Source organism: Hypomesus nipponensis, chromosome 25, assembly GCF_054491055.1.
Source record: "Hypomesus nipponensis isolate SF chromosome 25, ASM5449105v1, whole genome shotgun sequence".
NCBI lineage: Eukaryota > Metazoa > Chordata > Actinopteri > Osmeriformes > Osmeridae > Hypomesus > Hypomesus nipponensis.
Genome location: NC_140385.1, coordinates 8,002,516 through 8,025,522, shown reverse-complemented (window position 1 = coordinate 8,025,522; position 23,007 = coordinate 8,002,516). Strand labels below are relative to the sequence as shown.

Below are 23,007 nucleotides of genomic sequence, written 5' to 3'. Positions count from 1 at the left end.
ACAACTACTATACAACTGTTACACAGCCTGGTGATGCCTTTGTATGAATAGATAACATATCGTTGCTATTCACATACCACTGTTTGGTACCTGATTATATTTTCTTACAGTAGCACATTACTGTACGGAAACAAAGCGTCACGGGCGTAGGCGGGATCATGTAGGCGGAGCCAGTACCTTGTGGGAATCTGAAGGCGGGCTTACGCAAGAATCACGGAATCCTGACCAACTGCGGCGAAGCATTCATGTGGCCAACGGTAGATCAGTGTGACTCCACTGTTTTTTCTTTTTTTAAGGAGAGCGCTAGAGAGAGATGGGCGTGACAACGGGGTGTCTGGACCACGACTAGTCTCCTGTAGGAATGAGCATCTCGCAGTCTCCAATGTACCCTATGACAACGGAGAGGCGATGCAGACTGATCGGTCATATGGTTGTTCCCTCAAACTTGCCTTCGCAGGTGGTGTTTTAACAGAACGGAGCCCGATTTTGAGGCCATACGGGGATTGACAACTCAAGGGAATTACAACCTCCGTCGGCAAACATCAGCGGGTATTTATTGATCCGTCTACCTGTCTAATTATTGTCCAACACTGTTGGTGCTGAACACGCAAGAGAGTGATCTTGTTCTGGCTTGTCTGTGTGTTTATTCTTCGTATATTGCAGTCATGTCAGGAATAGGCTGCAAGAAGTCTGTGCGTGTTGGGTTTGTGATGATGGCTTACATTGTAGTATTTATTTTCTGTGCAGTGGATTCCCTTGTATAGCCTATACTCCCCTGCCTCGCACGTTGTGCTGTGGAGGTGAAACGCTTTAGAAAAACAACTATTGTTCAGTAGGCCCTATGTATCTTTAAATATGCTGTTATGCTAATTAAGCACATAAACACGCTATAAACACTGCTTTATAATTGCCTGCCATTATAGCATTTTGATCCCATAGTTTTATCGGCATTAAACGGAATTATAAAGCTGTTATTTAAACACGTTATTTATACCAATATGGAATATGTTATTTCTCCATGTGGTATGTTGTAGGCGATCTGACAAGGCCTATATCGACTGCGTCTTCTTGGATAGCGATCAAGCAACCGCCTCTACACTGGCACTGGGAGACGCAATCCGCTGCAATCTGCAAGTTGAAGTCATAGGGCAGAAACAGCCATGATTATGCTGTAAGCAGTCAAGCGATAAGACAAATTTAGCACTATATACAATTGTATCTTGTTGGATGCTGCTTTTGTGTGATACATTTTTTTATTTTGTCTTACTAACTGGTTTTATTTGGGGAGGCAGTTGATACCTGTGATGATGTGGATGATGATGATGAGGGTAGATGGCTCAAACTCCAGCATAGGCCTACTTTGAGCTCAGGATATCAAACGTCAAGTGCTTACTGGCCTTGGGTATTTTTTAGGGGACAGAAAATACTAGATTGCGGAACAAGAAGAGGTCAATAACATTTAATGTTGTAATTTGAAAAGTCAATTCTTAAAAAATGGTTTGTGTCAAGATATGTCAGTGGTGTGAACAAATATTTGACAGCATCCTCAAGAGACTCCTTGACATTGTCTGTCTTGCCCTGCATTCTCTGTGCTGGGGACTTGCTGTGCTTGTAAAGGGCCGTGCTGGGATTCCGACTGGGTTCTCTCTGACTATTACCCGCCTACTGGGAACCTGTCTGTTTTGTTTTCATCTATCTTCCTCGCGCGCGCGCTCCCGCTCTCTCTCTCTCTCCTAGTACATAACACCAAAGAGCAAACAGAGAATAATAATGACGACTACTCTCCTCACAAACCAAAAAACAAACACAAATCTCACTCAGACCTGATAATGATGAGAATTATTAAAGGGGCTGTCTGCAGTTTAACAGCTTAAGCCTGCATGATGGATGCTTACTCATACAGACCTCTGGGTATCTGTGACACGAAGGTTACAGGGAGGAAGATAGGAAAGGAGGGATGGACGGGAAGATGGAGGGAGACGGAAGGAAAGAAAGAGCGATAATAACGAAGCGAGATAAATAATAAAAGAGCAAAGGAAGAGAGGCAGGGCAAGAGAAATGAAGATGAGTCAGACTGTTTCTTGGAGTGTGTTTGGTAACCGATCCTGTGAGGTAACAAAGCAGCCCACCTGTGTGTCTTCTCTAGTGCCAAAGGGGTCAACCGGTGATGAGGAGGTGGCGCTGACAGGAAGTGGTTCATCCATTTTAAAGTGTTTGTACAGTATCCTAGGCCTGCATGGCATACACAGAACAAGCACGCTTCTTACTGAGACAAATATTGAATTAATAGTATACCGCTATGAAAGACTTGCCCTCTGAAATCTTCTCAAACCACTCGAAGGTTTTTCATTTGTCCTCTCTCCATCCTCCCTCAGTCACCTCTCCATCCTCTTCAATCATCCTCCCTCCACCTTCCCTCCATTCTCACTACATCTATCCTCTCTCCATCCATCCTTCACCCTCTAAACCAGGGGTTCTCAAATCTTTTGGGACGAGGGACCCCTTACAGGGATGAACATTTTCCAAGGACCCCCCCATAATTGTAACACCCATTCAGCATACCCTTTGTGCTCATAACTGGACACAATATGCTTGTTTTATTGGTGCAAATGGTCCCCATCTGTAGCTTATAATATTTGTTTGACTTTGTAATGATACAGCACAATTTTCCAATGTTATAATGTAAATTATTTTGCGGACTCCTTGGCTATGGTTCGCGGACCCCACTTTGAGAACCACTGCTCTAAACATCCTCTCGCCTTCCACTCAGTCCAACCAGACAGGTCCAGAAAAGCCAGACAGGACTGCAGGATACTCACTTCATCACTGTAGCCCTACCACACACACACACACACACACAAACACACACAAACAAACACACATCGTAGTTCACAGACACGCAGGTGGGCTGGGCCATGGGAGCTACGAGGCTCTGTCTGTTCTAAAAATAGGGTCACATTCAACCATAGTGGACCCCTCTGTCCAATAAGGAGCTAGAAATAGCCATCTACAACTTGAAAAGAAAGAAGCTTTTACATATAGAGTTCTGTTTCCAGGTCAGGAACTGGATCTGAAATAGCTCTATCTAAAATCAGAGGGTTCACTTTAGAACAAAAGGTACTATACAGCACAGTTTCATGAACATCACAATGGTTGTTTTACAAAACTTTGTTGGTAGCATTGGCACGACAAATATAGAGGCAACCAATTGTGTAGTATTGTATAGTGTAGACATACATTTTTGACACTGATCTGATAGAATATACACTGTAACACGTGAATTACTGCTTTCCTTAGTTAAACCATATTCTGATGCAGCATCTTGGGGCTCTGTTGTAATTACCTGCTTGTTTTGTGTCTAAGAGACTATTTTCTATGGAGTTCTGAACAGCATGTGATCATTGACATTCAGCACACGATTAAAAAGAAAATATCAGATAACAATAACACTGACTACTACAGGCAAGTGGGATACAAACAATAATTTAGACATGATGATTTGTCCCAAACTGTAATTGAATGAGCACCTCCAGCCGTCTAGTTTATAGTCAACCACCACCAACTGGAGTGCAGATTACAAGAAAAATCCTTAAATGGTTGAAAAGGGGGAAAAAATGATGATCACGTTGACAGGAACTCATCATTTATTCCGGAGACCATTTCCTGGCGTGTATATTTAGCTCTCTGTTCATTTGTGGCACTGGATAGAGATAGAATAGTGGCCTCACTCTCTTTCTTTCTCTCTCCCCCTCACTCTTTCTTTCTTTGTTCCTCTCCTCACCCACACGGTCCACACACACACACACACACACACCCTTCCCCTGCAGAAGAGAGAATGGATAGAGGAATGGAGTGTGGTTCACGTGGAGGCTAGTGGAGGATGATGAATTTTGTTCGTAAAAACAAAAGCATTATCTATGAAACTGTTGACTTTGTTGTGCTGTCTGATATTGGCCATTTAACCTGTAAAATGCCACTCTGATCGCCTTGGCTCTGTAAAATATGTTTTATTCCTGCTAGCCCTACCATGCAGTATATATATATATATATATATATATATATATATATGGAATGTGTGTGTGTGATATATATAATTCATTTCTCTTTGTCCTCCTTTGTCACAGCAGCTTTTCTTTGTCTCGCTCCTCTCTCTCTCCGTGTCTCTATCTTTAACCCCCTTCCAATCCCCACCCTTCTTTCTATCTATCTATCGTTCCCTCCCTCCTTTCATCCCCCTCTCCACCCCCAGGATGGGACTGTGGGTTGATTAGAAAGTGCGTGGCCCAGAACAGGCAATCCATCACCCTGCCAAGCCCCTGCACAGTCGCGCCTGCGCACACACAGTTACACTCACAGCGTACACCCCAGGCCTCTCGCCCCGCCCCACCCTCTGTCTGCCTCCTCCCAGCCCCTCTCTCCTCTTCCTGGTCAGTCTCTTGTCGCCTGCATGTGGTCTCTGCTGGAGGCTTTGTGTGTCTCCTGTAGGTCCGTCGCATATCTGCAATGTCTGCATCGTCTCTCTCTCTCTCTCCACCTCTTCTTTTCCTCCAAGCCCTCTCTTTTTCCTCCCCCTCTTCCCCTCCCACTCCTCTCCTCCCTCGTCTGTCCTCCCACTCCTCCATCCACCCATGCCACTGTTTTTCTATTTATGTCCCCTCCTCCTCCTCCATTCGTGAGGCCCTCCCTTCCCTGCCTCTCTCCCTCCTCCACTCATGAGGCCCTCCCTTCCCTGCTTCTCTCCCTCCTCCACTCATGAGGCCCTCCCTTCCCTGCTTCTCTCCCTCCTCCACTCATGAGGCCCTCCCTTCCCTGCCTCTCTCCCTCCTCCACTCATGAGGCCCTCCCTTCCCTGCCTCTCTCCCTCCTCCACTCGTGAGGCCCTCCCTTCCCTGCTTCTCTCCCTCCTCCACTCGCTCCCCAGTGTCCACTCTCCCTCCTCCACCACTCCACATCCAGCCAGAGCAGCGGAGCAGATGTAATGAAATGGCGACTGCCTACATGAACCGAGAGTCTGGTCACCCATCATGTAGTCATGAGGGGATATTCTCCTCTTTGGGGCTCCTTTAGAGGGCCTCCATTGCATGAAGTCTAATGTTCACATCATGATCCAATTGCCTGCTGGGAAAGGTAGTTTATATGCTGTTTGTCTGAGTACTCATTTGGAAGAGCTTTGAAGGCAGTCTAGTACAACCCCAAGGTTGTCTGGGGTCTGAGCCATAATGGGTTCACTAGGGAAAGGGGGCTTTGATTTGGGTGTTGTTCCAGTTCCTATTATAAATGTTTGTGTTGTTTCCAAAGCTATTATCTTATTCTCCAAAGAGGGAACAAAGCATTTAGTCTGAGGCTGTGATGTCATTTCAGTTCTTGCTACAGTGTAGGTGTCCTCGCCCACTCTTTATTAATAATAGGGTTTTGAATTAAAAATTGGCAGGAAACCTAGCTTAATCTCTTTGCCAACAGAGACAGGCTTTTTCGAGATGTTTTTCCTTGTGTAAAAGTGCTCATGTCAAAACATTGACCTGAAAACTCTATATACAACACACCACTCCTCAAGGATAAATGAACATTTCCTCTACTCTTTCATCATATATTTTATATATCTAGAGCTTGTTAAATTAGGTTCTTCAAGCGCCCACCTTAAACCCATGTGATATTATGCAATTGCTTTAGATTCTCATAAAATCTAATTTTTTGTCCAATTTGTTTAATGCCAAGGGTTTTAAATTTGACGGACCTTTCCCAGCCGAAAGCCTGAAATGCCACAGCCATAAACCTTTAGTAGAAATGAAAACCAATATTGTTGAACTCGCTTCACCCGGGGTCTGGACACAGCGTTCAGGGAAAGGTTGCAGCCCCCCTGGGGGTTCGTTAAGGATCTCCGACACGACAGCTTGTCGATTGATGGTTATCTGGTTGTTAACTTTAAAAGCTTTGGAGAAGTCTGCTCCATTGTTTGTCCCTTTGTGGATGCTACCAGACTACCGTCACGCTTGCCAGCAGATGTAAGACCTCAATTGGTTAACCTAGAAACAATGATCCCCGTTAGATCCATCAGAAACACAGTACTGTTACAAACCGGAGCCATCGATTCAGGCGTCTGTATTTTTGCCTCCGTGAAGTATGTACAGTAAGTAGTCCTCTATTGACTGAATCTCGTGTATACCGTCCTTGTGCTTCGTTGATTTTGTTGAACTGCAGAGGAGATGCGAGCGCGTCAGTCACGTAAAAGGGGGACGCCAATTATAGCAGAGTAATGGCAACGGTAGACCAACCTGACTGCACACACACTGGTGAGGGGAGCGTTTGTGTGGATCACTCCTGGATTTGATTGCTGTTCTATTTTAGGGTGCGCAGGTCTAAGGATAGCAGGGAGACACTAATTCAAAGCTCAGCTTGTTGTTGGTTTTATTTTCATGACTCGGCAGCTCGTAGTAACGACGAAGGGAGGATCACAGTCAATATGCTAATCCCATCTCCACGCCTACTGTACTGTAGTCGATCTGACTACAGGGTTGTGGGATATTCAGAGGCGAATTTGTGAGTGCGTACAGCTGGGAACAATGGACTGTACTTTTTTTGATCACTTCGGATTTGGTCCTTGATGCTTTCTCTCCTTCCACTCTCTCTCTCCTCTCTCTTTCACTCTCTCTTCCCTCTCTTTCTCTCCCTCCCCTCTCCCCCCCCCCCCAGCTGTGAGCCCCCGTTGTGGCCGGTGGGCATGGTTTTGGAGGGCAGCTCGGAGGCCCTGTGTCCCCCCCCATCTCTGGAGCTGCGACCGTCTTGCAACAGGAGCCAGGCCGCCCCCCCGCTGGGCTCGGCCTCCCAGCCCCATGAAGGCCTCTTCCCGGGGGACAAGGAGCCAGTCAAGTACGGGGAGCTCATCGTCTTAGGGTGAGACTCACTGTGACTGGCTGGTGCCTAAATGCTTTTTGCATCTCCTATGTGTGTGAGAGAGTGTGTGTGTGTGTGTTGGCGGGGGGGGGGGGGGGGTCAGACTGCGCAGTAACAGACCAAGTGCCCTAAAGGAACAATAGCATTCAAGTATGATCTGAAAATCTAAACCCTTGTGTGTAGAATAAAGCAGACCGGATAATCTACTGCACCTTTAAAAAGCCTTTGTCATGTATCCGTTGGCAGGAAGTCCACAACACTCTCCTTACCCAAACGACACAGCCTCTAGGACCCTGAGGCTTTAGGATGTAAAGCTATCATTCCGTTCCAGCAACCCCATGCAAAATAGTTCATTTGACTCCTTAACAAAGCTGTCAGTTTGACACCGAGCCACCAGGGAACCAGACCAAAAAAAACAAAAAAAACCTGAACCACCACGACAGAGATGAGAGAGACGTCTCAGCGTCTACACGCGCTGAGACGTGGAGAGAGAACCCCCGTGGTATCTGATTCACTCTCTCCCGTATTGATCTATCCAGAGATGGGTTATGAAAATGGCTTCGCCCTCCATCGATGTGATTAAGAGGGAGAGAGAGAAGGGGAGAGCATATTGCTGCAGACATTTTTATGGCCTCATCCAATCATGACATTTGCGGGAGACAGAAGGAAGCCAGTGATCATATATTGGATATGATCTTCTACTCAGAGCCCAATGTGGCATGGCAATCAAATATTTTGGTCCAGGCTTAAAAGAGTCATTTATACCCAAGGCCTTTATAATAAACACAAATGTCATTAACGAAGCAGGATGCTGTATCCCCCCCCCTCCCCCGATCATGTGAGCAGGCACAATGGTTCTCTGACCAATGGGGATAAAGGTCGCCGAAGAAGTCGCCTAGCGCTCTACAAGAGACCCAAAGCTAACGGGGTCAAACCTGATGTCATCCACAATGTTTCCACCCCTCTGGTGTCAAAGGTCAGTGGTCATATCAACAGTATCACAACTAGTGGCATTTCTATAAATATATATTTTGAAACAGGCAACAATTTTGAAAAAGGCAATTTAGACACCCTCTGAAAATAAGTCAATGTTAAACTGGTGTTAATAGTCTTAAACCAAACAAATGCAAAATGTTTCATCTTTTGTGAATTGGGTTGTGTAAAATGAATAAGTATTACACTAGATGTGGTAGGCTATTTATGAGGCGTTTTTAAACGGGCTGGATCTGAGCATGCTCTATTGTGCGTGTGAGGGGTCACCCTGTTTTTTGTGTGTTTCCACAGGCTCTCAGCAACAAAAGTCAGCACAGCATCTCCTACACACTGTCCAGAAGTCACTCTGTCATCGTGGAGTACACACATGACACCAACACAGACATGTTCCAGGTCAGTGTCACCCCCACACAGGACACGTCCTGCAACTCCTCGCTCCTGCATAGTGATCGTGTAGACAGCATTTTGTCGCAGTTATTTTTCTTCTGACCTACCCACACCACAAACACACGCCTCACTTGGGAACATGGAGGACAGTTTGTCACGCACAACACACACACACACACACGCGCAGTCACACACAACACACACATGCACATACACACACACACACACTTACTCATACAAACCAACTGACCTTCTTCCTCTCTCACACAAACACAGACAACACACACCTCAGGTTGAGCAGATGTCCCAGCTGCTGAAAAATGTCATTTGTTAGCTGACGCCTCAGAGCTCCCAGTACTGCTAAGTCATGACACAACTGGGATGGAGAGTGAGACACAGAGAAAGACAGAGAGAGAGACAGTCAGAGAGAGAGAGAGAGAAAGAGAGAGAGACAGAAAGACAGAGAAAGACAGAGGGGGAGAGAGAGAGAGAGAGAGTCAGAGAGAGAGAGAGAGTCAGAGAGAGAGAGAGAGTCAGAGAGAGAGAGAGAGAGAGAGAGAGTCAGAGAGAGAGAGAGAGAGAGAGAGAGAGAGAGAGAGAGAGAGAGAGAGAGACAGAAAAAGACAAATAGAACAAGACAGAGAGAATAAGACAGAGTGGGGGAGAGATTGGGAGTCAGGTAGAGCAGACGGTCTGTTCCTGCTATCTATCTCTCATCCATGTGATGAATGTAAGGCCCAACTACTGCAGACAGAAGACATGATGGAGGTGCTGTGCTGCAGTCCCTGTCTGTCTGTCTATTTTCCGGTCTGTCTGTCTGTCTGTCTGTCTGTCTGTCTGTCTGTCTGTCTGTCTGTCTGTCTGCTCTCCAACTCAACTGGCTGTCATGTGAATTCATCTATTTTCTTGAAAATGATTGCCCAACACTTTTCACAAAGACAAATGTGGCAAGTGCTGGCATTGACCCTCAAGCAGGTCATGGTAATTTTTCATTTTCTGTAACAGAAAGTAATTGAAAAGACATGTTCATTTGAATGTTGGCACCCCTTAAATCAACTAGCAGAGACAATCCCCGTGAAAGATTTAAAACCTTTTCACACATCTCACAGGCAAGTAATGGATGGGAACAATAGCTGGTTGATTCCATACTCAATCATCTACTACGGACATCAGCAATTCAATTGTTATAGCTCAGGTAGCCAACAGTTTGGCTAAAAGCAAACGTACGTCTGTCGATTCTCTGCATGCTTAACACACAACCGCACAACAAAAACATGTTTACCTTCATACATCTATACAACAGGGAAAATCACTATTAAACTTACCCAAGTACAACACTGAACGTTTCACCGCTCACTTGGTGGTGTGAATCCGATGCATTGTTTTCTGCTTTAGTTTGGTAAGCACTTTCTTCATCTTTGATTAAGTTCAATTCGAGTCATTTCATTTCCATCATGCAACGAGTATATTAGATTTTGATGGCTGAGGGTCTTACCAGCAGCCAGGTTTGTTAACAACAGTGTTTTATAATAATTAGTTTGATTAGCATCCGCCATAGTAGCAACCGTACAGTAAACAAACATACTACCATGCTGCTTGTTTATGGGTGGCGATAAATTAAACCCACACGCCCCCAAAACGAGACTAGAAAACATGCCTTAACAAGCATACTTTCCTGACAAATTGAGTGCTCACTAACTTTCGTAATATGAAAAAAAGGAAGGTGTTTTAGTTTTAAAAGATATGCCATTATTTGCGTCGGAGTGCAATTTGAACATTACCAAACTTGCGGACCTTTTAACCAGCTCCTGTTTCAAATGACTTCCATCTCTCCTCAACTCGACGTAGCCCTACTCTGTTATCCTCTACTGACACCCCCTCCCTTGCTCCCCACAGATCGGGCGCTCCACGGAGAGCATGATAGACTTTGTGGTGACGGATACCGCAGGCAGCAGCGGGGGCAGTGGGGGGCAAGGCCAAGGGGCGGCCGGAGAGGGGGGAGGAGGAGGAGGGGGGGGAGGACAGTCAGCCCAGAGCACCATCTCCCGCTATGCGTGCCGCATCATGTGTGAGCGAAGCGCTCCCTACACAGCACGCATCTACGCTGCCGGCTTCGACTCCTCCAAGAACATCTTCCTGGGGGTGAGTATGTGTGTCGGGTGGGGGGGTCTTTAGGGTGGAAGTGTGTGTGTGACACGTGTGTGTGTGTGTGTGTGCGTTCGTGCACGTGTTTGTGGCAGTGACCCCTGCATGAACAGCTTCCGGAATGAGGGAGTGAGTCAGTTGCCCTGACAACTGGGGCAGTGACAATGCTGGCGCCAAGACACCCAGGCGATGATGTCATATCTGTGATGAACGTCACAACGTGTGACATGACATACTGTGTGTGTGTTTGGGAGTGTTACCAGTTGACGTGGGACTGCATGGTGATTGTGTAAGCATGAATCATGCTCCTGGAATCGCAGTTAGATTCCCTGTACTGTACTGCAGTTTAAAGATAGGATTAGTTAAGATCTGTGGACATACAGTGACAGTTACGCAAGCACATTTGACAGTATTATTCATTTAGTAGTCGACTTGATGCAAATCCATATACTCATAGTGCAAACACTGTAAAAAGTCCAGCAGAGAATCAAGGACCAGTGGCGCATATAGTTCTATCAGTATTCAGTGGTCATAAATGTCAATATTTATAAGGCACAGTGCAATATTACCACATTTCAGCTACCAGGCACGGCAAAACAATAATATTCACTGCACTCAACTGCAGTGCAATAATCTCGAATGCATATAAAACGGAAATCCATGGTGATGTTGCAGAGCTGCATGCTCAGTCTCTGCGAGGTGAGCTGAGTTTTAAACACCTCAACAGTCCCCCCCAATCTCTGTTCCTCCTCTGACCCCCCCCCCCCCGGGGAACCACACACTCATCTGCTCGAGTGCGTGTCCTCATCTCTGGGAGCTGGCTAGCTAGCCGGCTGGAACGTTGCCCAGGACCAGAGCAGACCAGACACCAAGACTCTCTTTGTTTAGAGAGATAAGACTATCAGCGGTCATTATCAAAAGTCACACGTCAGGGACTGCTGCTAGACTCTGCTTGGTCAGGCTCCGGAGACTAGTGAGCTGTTTGGAAATGGAATCGAAACACAACAGAGAAACACACATATCAGAGAAACACACATATCAAAGAAACACACATATCAGAGAAACTCACATATCAGAGAAACACATATCAGAGAAACACACATATGCAGCCAGGCCTCACAGACGCTGGAGGGGAAGAGTGGAATTCTGGGTTCAAGCCGTGGCAGCCTGTCGTCCGTGTCTGGTGGTCGTGTACATTGCGTCACGTGTGCGTCCTTTCGTGCTTTGTAGCGCGGAAGCGGACGGTGTGTAGACGACGTGCGCGTCGCGGCTGTTTAAGTCTCCGAGCCGCCAACGCTTTGGTAAAGGAAGACCGTAAGAAGTGTGCAGTAGCACACCATGGAGCAGGCTGCCGTTTGTTTGCTCACCCATTGACGTGTGGAGTAAGCTTTTGATACATGCTGGCTTGCAGGCTCTCCTTCATCCCTAACCCCCCCTCCCCCCCTCCCTCCCTCCCACACACATACACACACACACACAGACGTCAGCCTCCATTTCCACATCCTGGAGGGTTACACTGGCACGGGGGCGGGGGGGGGGAGGAGGCGAGGCAGGAGTCCAGAGACTCTCCTCATCGATGTGAGTCAGGGACTCCAGGTCAAGGGCAGACACTCTGTTCCAGACCTGCTCGTTCCCCTCACCTCCCTCTCCCCGCGGCTCCTGATTCAAAAGGTCACGGTGGCCATATTGTATTCGTCCACGGGACTTTCATTTGTAATGATTCTTTTGGGGGGGGGGGGGGAGCTTGGCGAGGGGGAGGCTGGCAGCGAGAGCTAATGCCAGCTGTGACCCAGGACGAAGTGCGACTGTAGTGCTCTGAAACACGCAGAGAGTCTGGAGGGCTCATGACACTTCGTAATGAAAGATGTCCCTCATGCATTATACATGACCCCAGGGAGAGGGGGGGACACAAGCGGGGCACAGTGAGTCATGCACACAGATAACGTCATGTCCCATGCAAGGCACCGAGGCCTGTGTCAACCTAGCAAGCCTCTTCCCATCCAGCTAAAAATACTGAGAGAGCGAGAGACGGGGGGGGGGAGGGAGAGACAATGACCCAGCGAGAAAGGGAGAGAATGGCAGGAAAAGAGCGAGAGAGGACAGTAGGAGGAGGAGGACGATGACAGATCCTAGCTGCTGAGCTGTTGTCAGAGCGACGCCGGAGTGAATAACCTCAGCAGGGCTCCGGTGAACTGGCACACACAGAATGTCCTTGGCAGAACACAGAGGCAGGCTGTGCAGCCCACTGTTGTTGTGGAGGTGTGCGGAAAGCACACAAAAAAACGAGAGACAGTTTCCAACCGTTAGGTGCGCGCGGGCTGATACAACGTTGGGGGTTGTTTGCCGATCGTGACAGCTTAGGAGTCCACAGGTACATTCTGGGATTGTTGCATCGACACTGCTCATGAAGAGGGGCTGACACCCTGCGTGTGAGAGTGTGTGTATGTGTGATTCTGTGTGTGTGAGCATCTCAATGCTTTAGCCTGTATAGTACTCAAGTTTAGCCAGTATAGTAATCAGTTATACACTGCAGGGGCTAAATTTAGCATTGCGAAAAAAAAGCACTGTTAGCTGTTTTATTCTCCCATCTGTCTCTCCTTCTCTCGCCCTCTCTCTCTCTCTCTTTATGGGCCTCTCCATCACTTCCCTTGATACTAGTCTGCTTATGTGTGGGGGCGGGTCTCTTAGGAGAGAGCTGCCAAATGGCGGACGTCGGACGGCTTGATGGACGGATTGACCACCAATGGCGTGCTGGTGATGCACCCGGCAGGCGACTTCGTCCAGGAGCCGGCGCCGGGGGTGTGGCGGGAGATCTCCGTGTGCGGGAACGTGTTTGCCCTGCGGGAGACCCGCTCGGCCCAGCAGAGGGGGAAACTGGTGAGGAGGAGGAGGAGAGGTGGTGGGGGTGTCTCTGAGCTAGAGTCTTGCTCGTCTGCCATAGGACCGGATGCCGTCATGTGGAAAGGAAAACGTTGGAAAGCAGCTGCAGTGCAGAAAGAAAGGACCGGAAACGAAACCCATATCTTTTCGCTAAAGTAATTGTGTCTATTTCTCTTGTCCTCCCCCCACTTTAATGCACGCTTCCTTTAAATCGGTCTCTCTCGCCCAATCTCTCCCCCCACCAGGTGGAGAACGAGTCCAACACCCTCCAGGACGGCTCCCTCATCGACCTGTGCGGGGCCACCCTGCTGTGGCGCACCCCGGCGGGCCTCCGGCGCACGCCCACCCTCAAGCAGCTGGAGTCCCTGCGCCAGGAGCTGAACGCGGCGCGGCCGCAGTGCCCCGTGGGCTTCAACACCCTGGCCTTCCCCAGCCTGGCCCAGCGGGAGATCGTGGACAAGAAGCAGCCCTGGGTCTACGTCAACTGCGGCCACGTCCACGGCTACCACAACTGGGGCTACCGCAAGGACAAGGGCCCGGCGGGGCCCGGCGGGACGGCGCCGGCCAGCACCGGGGAGAGGGAGTGCCCCATGTGCCGGCGCGTGGGGCCCTACGTGCCCCTGTGGCTGGGCTGCGAGGGGGGCCTGTATCTGGACGCCGGGCCCCCGACCCACGCGTTCTGCCCCTGCGGCCACGTGTGCTCTGAAAAGACAGTGCAGGGGTGGAGCCAGATCCCGCTGCCGCACGGGACGCACGCCTTCCACGCCGCCTGCCCCTTCTGCGGCACCTGGCTGACCGGCGAGCAGGGCCACATCAAACTCATCTTCCAGGGCCCCGTCGACTGAGGGGTTGGTTGTGAGGTGTTCGGGGGTGGTTGTGAGGTGGGGGTGGGGGTGTTCGGGGTGGTTGTGAGGTGGGGGTTGAGGTGATCGGGGGTGGTTGGCTGAAGTGTGTGGAGTGGGGCCTCAGAAAGACAAAGACTGACTGTCGATGAGAGAAAAAGTTGAAGGCCTGAGGAGAAAACACTGTTGGACAATTTCACTTGTGGGGAAAGTCCAAAGAAAAGATGAAGTGGGTTGAGTGGGATTTGGTCTGTCCTGTGGGGCGGGAGGTGGGGGTGTAAATAAATGCTGTTGAAATGAAACCTTGAGCAGTGTTTGGTGATCCTTGGAGTTCTGTGGGGCTCCAGTCTGGAGAGCGCAGTGTAATTCAATATCTGAATGCCACCCAAACCTGTGATTCAGCTGCTTTGGGCATGCACGTGCCCCAGAACCTACTGGAATGTACCGTGTCTAGTGCCTGCTCTTCATGAGATGGATTTCAAGGTCACAGGTGACGTGTGGAGGACCCACGCTCAGGGGGGAGGGGTCGTGAAACATGGCCCGGACACCTGCACCTGAAACTCACTCAGCCCTCCTTGGCCCTTGTGTGTGAGCACCCCTCTCACTCTTCCTGTCTGTCTCTCCTCCCTAGCAGGCTCAGGACAATGTGTGTGCCTGCATGTGTGTGTAAACCCTGAGGAGTGTCTGACGAACGCCCCAACTACCAGTCTGCAGCAGCACCATGCTATAAATAACTCAAGGTCACCAGCATCCACCATGCAACTGGGGAGGGGGCGATGGAGGGGGGAGTATAGAAGAGAGAGAGACAGGAAGAGAGAGGAGAGAGAGAGAGGGGAGAGGCAGGGGGAGAGAGCTGAAGGGCACAGAGGGGAGAGACGGGAAGAGAGGCAGCAAAAAGGTTATTGAGGGCAGTTAGTGAGACACAGAAGGGGAGGAAAGAGAGGAGGACGGAGGGGAAACAGAGGAGAGGGCGATCGAGAGACATGGGGAACGTTCTAGAGGGAGACGACAGGAAGAGAATGAGAGGGACGAAGGGGAACAAGGGCAGACCAGAGCCGGACGCCGCTCACAGGTCAGGTCTTTGAGAATTCCGCATTTTAAGCAGGATATTTCTCTCACTCCAATCGGGTGGCCTCATTCTGAACTCTCAGAAGTCTAAATCTGAACAGAGCAAAGTCCGATCACCATCCAAACACCTACAACCCGGAGTTCCGGGCTTCTTACTACCCAATCGTGAAGGTGTCATAAATATCTTTGCTGCATTTCAGTGTGTGAGGCTGTTGTGAGGTTTACAGTCGCTGTGTTTGGTGGTGAGAGAGTCTAACTGCCGACTCTGCATCCCCAGCCCTCCTAGGGATGTCTGCAGTACTTTATATTAGCCCGTGGAAAATAGCCTGCATTTGCCTGCACCACAAACTCACCTCCACAGCAATATTCAGTGTGAATGACTGTGCTCTCCGATCTCCATGGCGGGTGTCCTCCATCCACGTAATGTATTCTGATGCAGAGTGAGAGAGCGTCTTTAGCGGAGAGCAGGGCTGCTCAATGGGAATGTTTAGTTATGGGTGTATGGGGAGATGAGATGGGGTACATACCAAGGGCAGAGGAGAGCGATGACAGGCTGCTAAGCAGTGGGGGCTGGGGGAGGCAGGAGGGAGACGGTGACCTCATGTGGTTCCTCCAGCGGGCAGGCAGAGGTGTGTGAGTCAGGTTTACAGAGGTGTGTGTGTGTCAGGTTTGAGGTGTGTCAGGTTCAAGGTATGCGACTCAGGCTTACGGAGGTGTGTGTGTGCGCCTTGTCTTTACACACCCAAGTAAACGTGTGCACACACATTCAAACTGTCTGATGAGACCCTTGGAAATACACACCACACCAAAAAAATAAAAAAAGATGACGTTCGAAACGTTGACATTGATATTTTTTATTTGTTTTATTATATATATATTTATAGTATGTACAGAAAAAAAAAAACAACCCCAAGATGATCAAACTCAGCAGTGAGACGGAGCACCTCTCTGGTCGAGCGAGGAACAGAGAGAGCAGCACCTCTCTGGTCGAGCGAGGAACAGAGAGAGCAGGTGAACGACAGGTGAGCTCAGCAGCCAGGAGCTCGGTGTTAACAAACGCCTGTAAGTGTGTGTGTGTCTTTATTAAGCCATGGGACAGCTACACGTGTGCAAATGACATACAAACCCCCCCCACCCCTCCTTTTTTCCTCTCCAAATGAATACGGAAAAAAAAGTAGGGGAAAGAAAGAAGACTCGAGCAAAGTTTCATCATAATCACATTCATAAGTAAGTCCCTGACAAAGCCCACCCCCTCTGAAGTCCCACCCACAAAACCCTCGGTGCCCCTTAGATCCTCTGCTGGGCCAGACACACTATTACCACAGTATAGTTCAATGAATATATTAAAATCAGTAGAATATCAAGACTTCTTTGAACAGAAAGAACATTCAGAATAAATGAAGAGGGGGAAAACGTACACTCAGTGTGTGTGTGAGTGTGTGTGTGTATGTTTGAGTGTCAGTGTGGACAGTTCCAAACAACCGCTTCATCCGCCATTACTCACGTGAAATCCGAGGGAATGCCGGAAAAGCCGGCGTGTATTCATAAACCCAGGAATGTTGCACACTCTAACCCTGCCCCCCTACAGCAACCCCCTCCCCTCCCCACTACTGTTCCCGCCCCTACCAAAGCAGTCAGCTGAGAACTCTGGGCCCAAACACATCCGGATTCATCACACCTAACTGACTTGAAATTCCAGTCCGGTTCAAGTCTTGCGTCACAAGGTTGCAACGAGACGAGCCTGGGACCACATCTGCAGAGACACTTCCACAACACACAATGGATGTTGTGCAAAGACAACCAAGATCTAGCGCCACCTTTACATCCACGTCCGATAGACTTATTTGTTCACTCACTCACGACCGGGTGGGCGGAGCGAGGAGTGGGAGTGTCCGTAGACTGGAGTCCGGCCGCATAGGGAGGGCAGCAACCCTTCGTCGATTTTCATTGGACGGTCAATCTCAGAGGCTGAAATTGCACTTTGCTCTCCAACACACACACACACAGAGAGAGCCTGAGGCTTTCACCACTTGAAACAGCTGCTGAAATAAAGGTGCTGCGTTAACGTCCGACAGCCGGACCACAAACCCCTCCCAAAGTCGAAAATTAGATTTTCTGTATCGGCGGAGAAGAGCGGTTAGTGGAGATTGTGTGGATCCATCACAGTTAGGGTGACGGTGTGGGCCGGAGGCAGATGCGAGGGAGTTCATATCCGGTCTTGGAACCGTGACCAGTCAGTCCCTGCACACCGCTAAAAAAAACACCTTGAAGAACTCAATGAACCTGCAGTGATGACCCCTACTGCAGAGCCCAACACCACAACTCGACGGAAGGCCTTTCCAACTGACTCTTGGAGCAGACCTCTGGTCTGGTGAGCGACCCCCCCTTTGACATAGACATGAACAGACACAGGTTCAGAACTACAATCACACACTCAAAATGCCCAACCTCCCAACCAAGCTGTCAATGCCAATAGGGAGGGAGACAGGCGACAAGCTTGACGGACAGCTGGTTCTAATGCAGACTGATTGGCTTCCAGCTGAATAAAGCAGGTTCCGAGCCACATTAAGACAGGCCAAGCAGAGTGGACTACCTGCGGACCGAGACTCGACACCCTCTGGACTACAACATCCTTCAGCTGGCCTCTACCTCCTCTGTTGTAAACTGTGTCAAGCTAGGGCAACTTGTCTTTTCTCTGTAGTGTATTGACCCCATGCTATGAGGTGAAGGGGTAGGAGTTTTGAACCACATTCCTGTGAGGTTCCATAGGATAGCTATGGAGAAACAACACAAAGACTAGGGTTTGGCTGAGGAAGCTATGGTCGAGGAGGCCTAGACAGAACTAACACAGATAAACACACTCTAGACTCCAAAAACGGCAGCTAATGCATTATGTTTCAACAGCTTGACAGTTGAAGAGCTCTAATCCACTAATCTAATATGACTGAGACGGCTCACCCTTCTGGAGACAGAAGCGTGACACACGAGTTCCACTTAATCCACCACACCGACTAAAGGGAGATCTAAAACACCTACTGCAACGCAGCACACGCATGACAACAGCTGGGGGGGGGGTCGCAACACCGCCGCTGTGAATGATCACGGGTCAAGAAATGCAGAGGACAGACGTCATGAGGACTCTCGCGAGGCAAGGAAGGGAACAGTAGCTTTCACCCCCGGTCAACCCTCAACTTAGTTCAGACCACACGTTGAAATCCCAAACCCAACTTATCAATCGGACAGCATTAAGCAATTTGTACAAGCTTTTCTCGATTCGAAAACAAAATCAACATGAAATAAAAATATCAAATAAAATGATCATAAAACTGTAAAAGTATATTAAGATGAACACAGAATATTGCCAATATCTTGTGTGTCTGGTTAATTCATAGTTGAATATCGGCTTCCCAGCCTAACAGCTCACCTCCCCACCCTGCGTCTACAGTAGAACTACATCATGCTCCTATCAGTGTGGACGTGTGTGTGTGTGTGTGTGTGTGTTTATTGAAGAACCATCATACTGTAATATATAGTGTCATTTCTGGACAGAAAGACAATCTTGATTTTTTTTCTTCCATTTTACATGTGAAATCTATCTTATAAACTGTTGTAGACAAAAACCAAAAACAAGCCAACACCATATATTACAGCACTTAAAACCACCGTTCTGGTTTCCTCTTGGCTTTTCCCAGGGTGACCCTCCCCCCCCGCTCCCAGATGGATTGATGGATGAGTGGATGGAGTGTTGAAGTGATTCCAAGTCCAACCAGAAGCTCTCCTGTGCTACAAGGAGATCTGAGCTTTACCCTCGCCTTTCCCTGACCCCCAAAACAGACCCACCCCCTCTCAACGCAGGCTGTGTGTGTCTCTAATGCTGATTTCACTTAAAATAATGTGTGTGTGTGTGTGTGTAAGAGGGGGGAGAGGGGGAAGAGGGGGAAGGGGAGGACTGAAAGTGGGCATCCCTGTGGGCATCCCTGCACCCTCATCAATAACGGCCGTGGTGAGTCACTGCTCTCCTGTCTCTATCTGGCATGGTGAGGCCTCTACAACTCCACTGTCTGCACCGCACCATGTTGGCTGTTCATAATCCACAGCGGAAGAGTAAATAATTGTTACTACTGCATTCACAACGGTGAATGGTGACTCACACACACACACACACACGTGACTCATCCTCTCTCTCTCCCTCCCTCTCTCCAGGGCATAGCCAGGTCCGATATGAAGACAGCCAACTGGATTATTTGTTGTTTGCTGGGTGTTGTCGCTATATAGACGGTGAAGACATTGATTCTGCAAATGGCAGACTGTGCCTCGAGGAAATAGAAGGAGGGTAGGGGGGTGGGAACAGCAAAAGAATGTGTGTGTGTGTGTGGGTGTTACAGGTTGAGACGGAATCAGAATCGAAACCTCCCATCATGCTGTTCCTCTCTACTGATCTCATATTTACTGTAGGTTCATCCCCTTTGCTCTGCAAACCCCAAACCCCATCCCGGCTCTTTCTCTTTCCAATCCTTCTCCAGTCCCTCCTCTACTTCTCTCTCTCTCTCTCTGTCCATCCACCCGCCCCTCCCGCTAGCGCCTGCCTGGACGTCGCTTTTCCCAGTGATCGGAGAGGAGGATGGGGTGTGAAGGTGTGCGTTCAGATATCCGTCTATGCAGCTGGGTAGCTCGTGAACAGGGAGGAGTGTTTGTGGGGGGTGAGTAGAGATAGGAGTGTGGGGGGGGGGGGGAGGGGAGCGGGGCTCCACTTTACACCCAGGACTGGTTGTGGGGAGAAGGGGGGGAGGGGGGGTTCCAGGGTTGCTCGAGGCAGAGGGTCCTGTCCTTTAACAGCAGCCCCCTCCAGACTGTCGGACAGGGGTGCTCTCGATCTTCAGGTTGGGCTTGTCGCCGCCGGCCGTGGCGCCGGGACCCATGCGCTTCTTGATCTCGGCGGCCATGGTCATGAAGGCCTGCTCCACGTTGGTGGCGTTCTTGGCACTCGTCTCCAGGAAAGGGATGGCCAAGGAGTCTGCAAACTCCTGCAGGGGACACACACACACAAGATGAGGAGGCAACTCGTCGACTGCTTGGAGTTTGTAGTGGAAATTCACCGCCTGAATCGATAGCCAAGCTCAACAAACACCAACAAAAAATCAAGCAAAGAAGTGATACAGAATCACCAATGTGAAATAACGACAGCATAAGAATGACGTCACATTAACAAGGCAGACTCAGATTTTTTCCTCATCAAGACACACTGGACAATGTTACATATTCAATGGCTTTGACTGAATGTATCCTCCTCTATCCATCCCTCTGAAGCAGACATACCTTGGCTGTTGTGTAGTCCACCACCTTCTTGGTGGTGAGGTCACACTTGTTGCCCACCAATAGCTTGTTGACATTCTCGCTGGCGTAGCGATCGATCTCCTGCAGCCACTGCTTCACGTTGTTGTATGACTCCTGCGACACACATCACAGGGGAAAGGTTGGCGACCCCCCGGAACAGGAATTCCCAGTCTCGAGGAGGGATCCCTATTGGCTGGACACGTCAAGTCACCAGGACGACGAGAGAGGACTCTGGTCTCACGATGAAGCCTACCTGGTCTGTGACATCGTACACCACGATGATGCCGTGGGCGCCCCTGTAGTAACTAGAGGTGATGGTGCGGAACCTCTCCTGGCCGGCCGTGTCCCACTGCACAGCACACACAGGGCACAAACACAGAATGGATCCAAATCGGACCTGTTTCTGCCTGTCCATCGACAGAGGCAGCCCCTCAGTGGGTTACCTTCTCGTCGCGTAGCCTACGGTGTGTGTGTGTGTGTGTGTGTGAGTGCGTGTCCACTTACAATCTGCAGTTTGATGGTCTTGCCATCCAGCTCAATGGTCCGGATTTTGAAGTCCACCCCGATGGTGCTGATGTAGCTCTCTGTGTAGGTGTCATCCTGATGTGGAGAAGGACGAATGATATAGCAACACATCGTGCCTTTCACAGCACCACGAGCCAACTGACCCCTAAAATAGGTTCCCAACAGGCTTCACTTACTGCAAATCGTAGCAGGAGGCAGGATTTTCCAACACCAGAGTCACCGATGAGCAGGAGCTTGAAAAGGTAGTCGCTATAGTAAAAACATGCAGCGTTAGACCACGGATTGGACATTCTCATTTATGAAGGCTTTGAAGGGGTCGACTCATCATGGCTGTGCTGCTCTGTGGTTTTTATTACCTGTTGACTAAGTCCTGGCCGATACACAGTGTTCAACTGATATGTGGTTCTCTTAGAAATCTATTTCGAGTGGGGAAATACTGTTGAGTAACACTTTCGCGGCAACATTAGCAGAACACGTCATGAACTTCATTTGACAAACTGCACAGCGGTGGCGCAATAGCCGAGTTATTCTTGTGTCATCTGAAATCAAGACGTGTCATGTATAGCTGCCAAACACTATCACTGTGTCACAACAACATACAGAGCCGTGTGTCGTATATAGGCCTATGTGGAAATACCCGATCTAAACTGCGCATGCAGCGCGTACACTTTATTGTGATGTGGCGATGTGTCGTGCAATCACAAGCATATTCGCGAACAAAACAACTTCCACAAAGCAATCATTAACTAACAATGATCTAACCACTTATGTAGATGTATACGGTTCACAAGTACAATGTTGTGATGACTGGCACAATATAAGGCAGTTGGGTATCTCAAATGAACTACCCCTAGCAAGGTAACAATGATATTGCTATCTAGCTTGCTCGACTTCCGTTGTTAGCTTGCGAGCTAGGCTAGGCTAATCACTGCGCCGGTGGTGTGACGTTTCAGCACTACGTCCTATTTTCTCCGGTCGCCACAGCACCGTGCTTGAGATCCGGTGACAAGCGCGTGTCTTCTCATTTTGGGGCCACAAGTCAGTGACAGATGCTAGCCATCTGACTCGGGCGCGATGACAACATGAACAAACGCCAAATTGTGGTTTTATGTAAAATTGAGTCAAATTAGCAGTGCCTGTCAACCTGGCTAATGTGGTGGCATGAGCAGGCAATCAGCTGACGTTGACTGTACAAACACATCTCGAGACTGTCTGTCACATTTCAAAGCAAAAGGCTTGGAACCTGTCCGCGCCCTGCTACTACTAGCGACATAGCTAGCAATCCGACTGAAAATATAAGCGCTTGTTTCGACATGTCACATTCAGAAATGGAAATTAAAACGGATATACTAATCACGATGTAGTCGGGGTGGTGGCTTTACTCACTATTCGGGATTCATGATTTGACGTTGGGGATGTGTTTTTCAGTCGGCGAATTGTCTGTTCCTTCCTTCTCTCCTACAGCAGGCAAAAGATGACTCGAGAGTCTGGATGTCCGAGGCACTTGGATATAAATTTGAGTTTTTTCTACTCCCCCTTTGTCAAGCTGATGTATCCTAACGTTGTGGTGTTACAGAAACTTTATAGACATTCCTATTTTCTTCAAATTTGACTGATCAATTTTCCTCTTTTTTCTTTCTGTGTCCGCTCCTCGCTAGAAGTACAAGATGGCTGCGCAGGTGCGGCAGTGACATCAAATGACGTGTCACTACGGACAAATCTAGAAGTGGATAGATGTTGGGATTTGTAGTTCGAGTTCATCAATCAGATTGAGTTAACGATTACGTTTGAGTTTGAGTTTAAGTCAATCTGAATGGCCAACCGATTTGTAAAAATATATAAATTTCAAAACTCAGAAAAAAATATTGAATACATTCCCACATACATAGGCACACTAACATGCGCGTGCAAGCATTCACTGTAATTGGGGTATATTCTGCAT

General features: G+C 48.8%; 2 protein-coding genes and 1 long non-coding RNA gene across 5 annotated transcripts; 1 reads left to right on the top strand and 2 right to left on the bottom strand.

Moving 5' to 3' along the window:
* The first annotated feature begins 118 nt into the window (after positions 1-118).
* Positions 119-14,440, top strand: peli3 (pellino E3 ubiquitin protein ligase family member 3). Of its 2 annotated transcripts, XM_084691107.1 has the most exons (9): positions 119-355; positions 458-549; positions 1,035-1,171; positions 6,691-6,891; positions 7,738-7,867; positions 8,176-8,277; positions 10,168-10,413; positions 13,105-13,293; positions 13,542-14,440. In XM_084691107.1, exons 3-9 carry the CDS (start codon positions 1,161-1,163, stop codon positions 14,139-14,141), a joined length of 1,479 nt encoding a protein of 492 aa, XP_084547233.1. In that variant the 5' UTR covers positions 119-355; positions 458-549; positions 1,035-1,160; the 3' UTR covers positions 14,142-14,440. The 2 variants fall into 2 exon arrangements, with proteins under 2 accessions (XP_084547233.1, XP_084547234.1); XM_084691108.1 differs by lacking the exon at positions 1,035-1,171 and having other exon boundaries at positions 119-549.
* Positions 10,819-11,780, bottom strand: LOC146222166 (uncharacterized). Its single transcript, XR_014746704.1, has 2 exons — positions 11,501-11,780; positions 10,819-11,394 (listed from the first exon to the last, which is right to left on the bottom strand). It is a non-coding gene; the product is annotated as an uncharacterized LOC146222166 (long non-coding RNA).
* Positions 14,441-16,044: 1,604 nt separating the features above from the next.
* rab1ba (zRAB1B, member RAS oncogene family a) lies at positions 16,045-22,749 on the bottom strand. Of its 2 annotated transcripts, XM_084690995.1 has the most exons (6): positions 22,452-22,749; positions 21,242-21,314; positions 21,045-21,140; positions 20,794-20,889; positions 20,523-20,654; positions 16,045-20,230 (listed from the first exon to the last, which is right to left on the bottom strand). In XM_084690995.1, the coding sequence occupies exons 1-6, from the start codon at positions 22,463-22,465 to the stop codon at positions 20,036-20,038; spliced, it is 606 nt and encodes a 201-aa protein (XP_084547121.1). In that variant the 5' UTR covers positions 22,466-22,749; the 3' UTR covers positions 16,045-20,035. The 2 variants fall into 2 exon arrangements, with proteins under 2 accessions (XP_084547121.1, XP_084547120.1); XM_084690994.1 differs by lacking the exon at positions 22,452-22,749 and having other exon boundaries at positions 21,242-21,789.
* Positions 22,750-23,007: the final 258 nt, after the last annotated feature.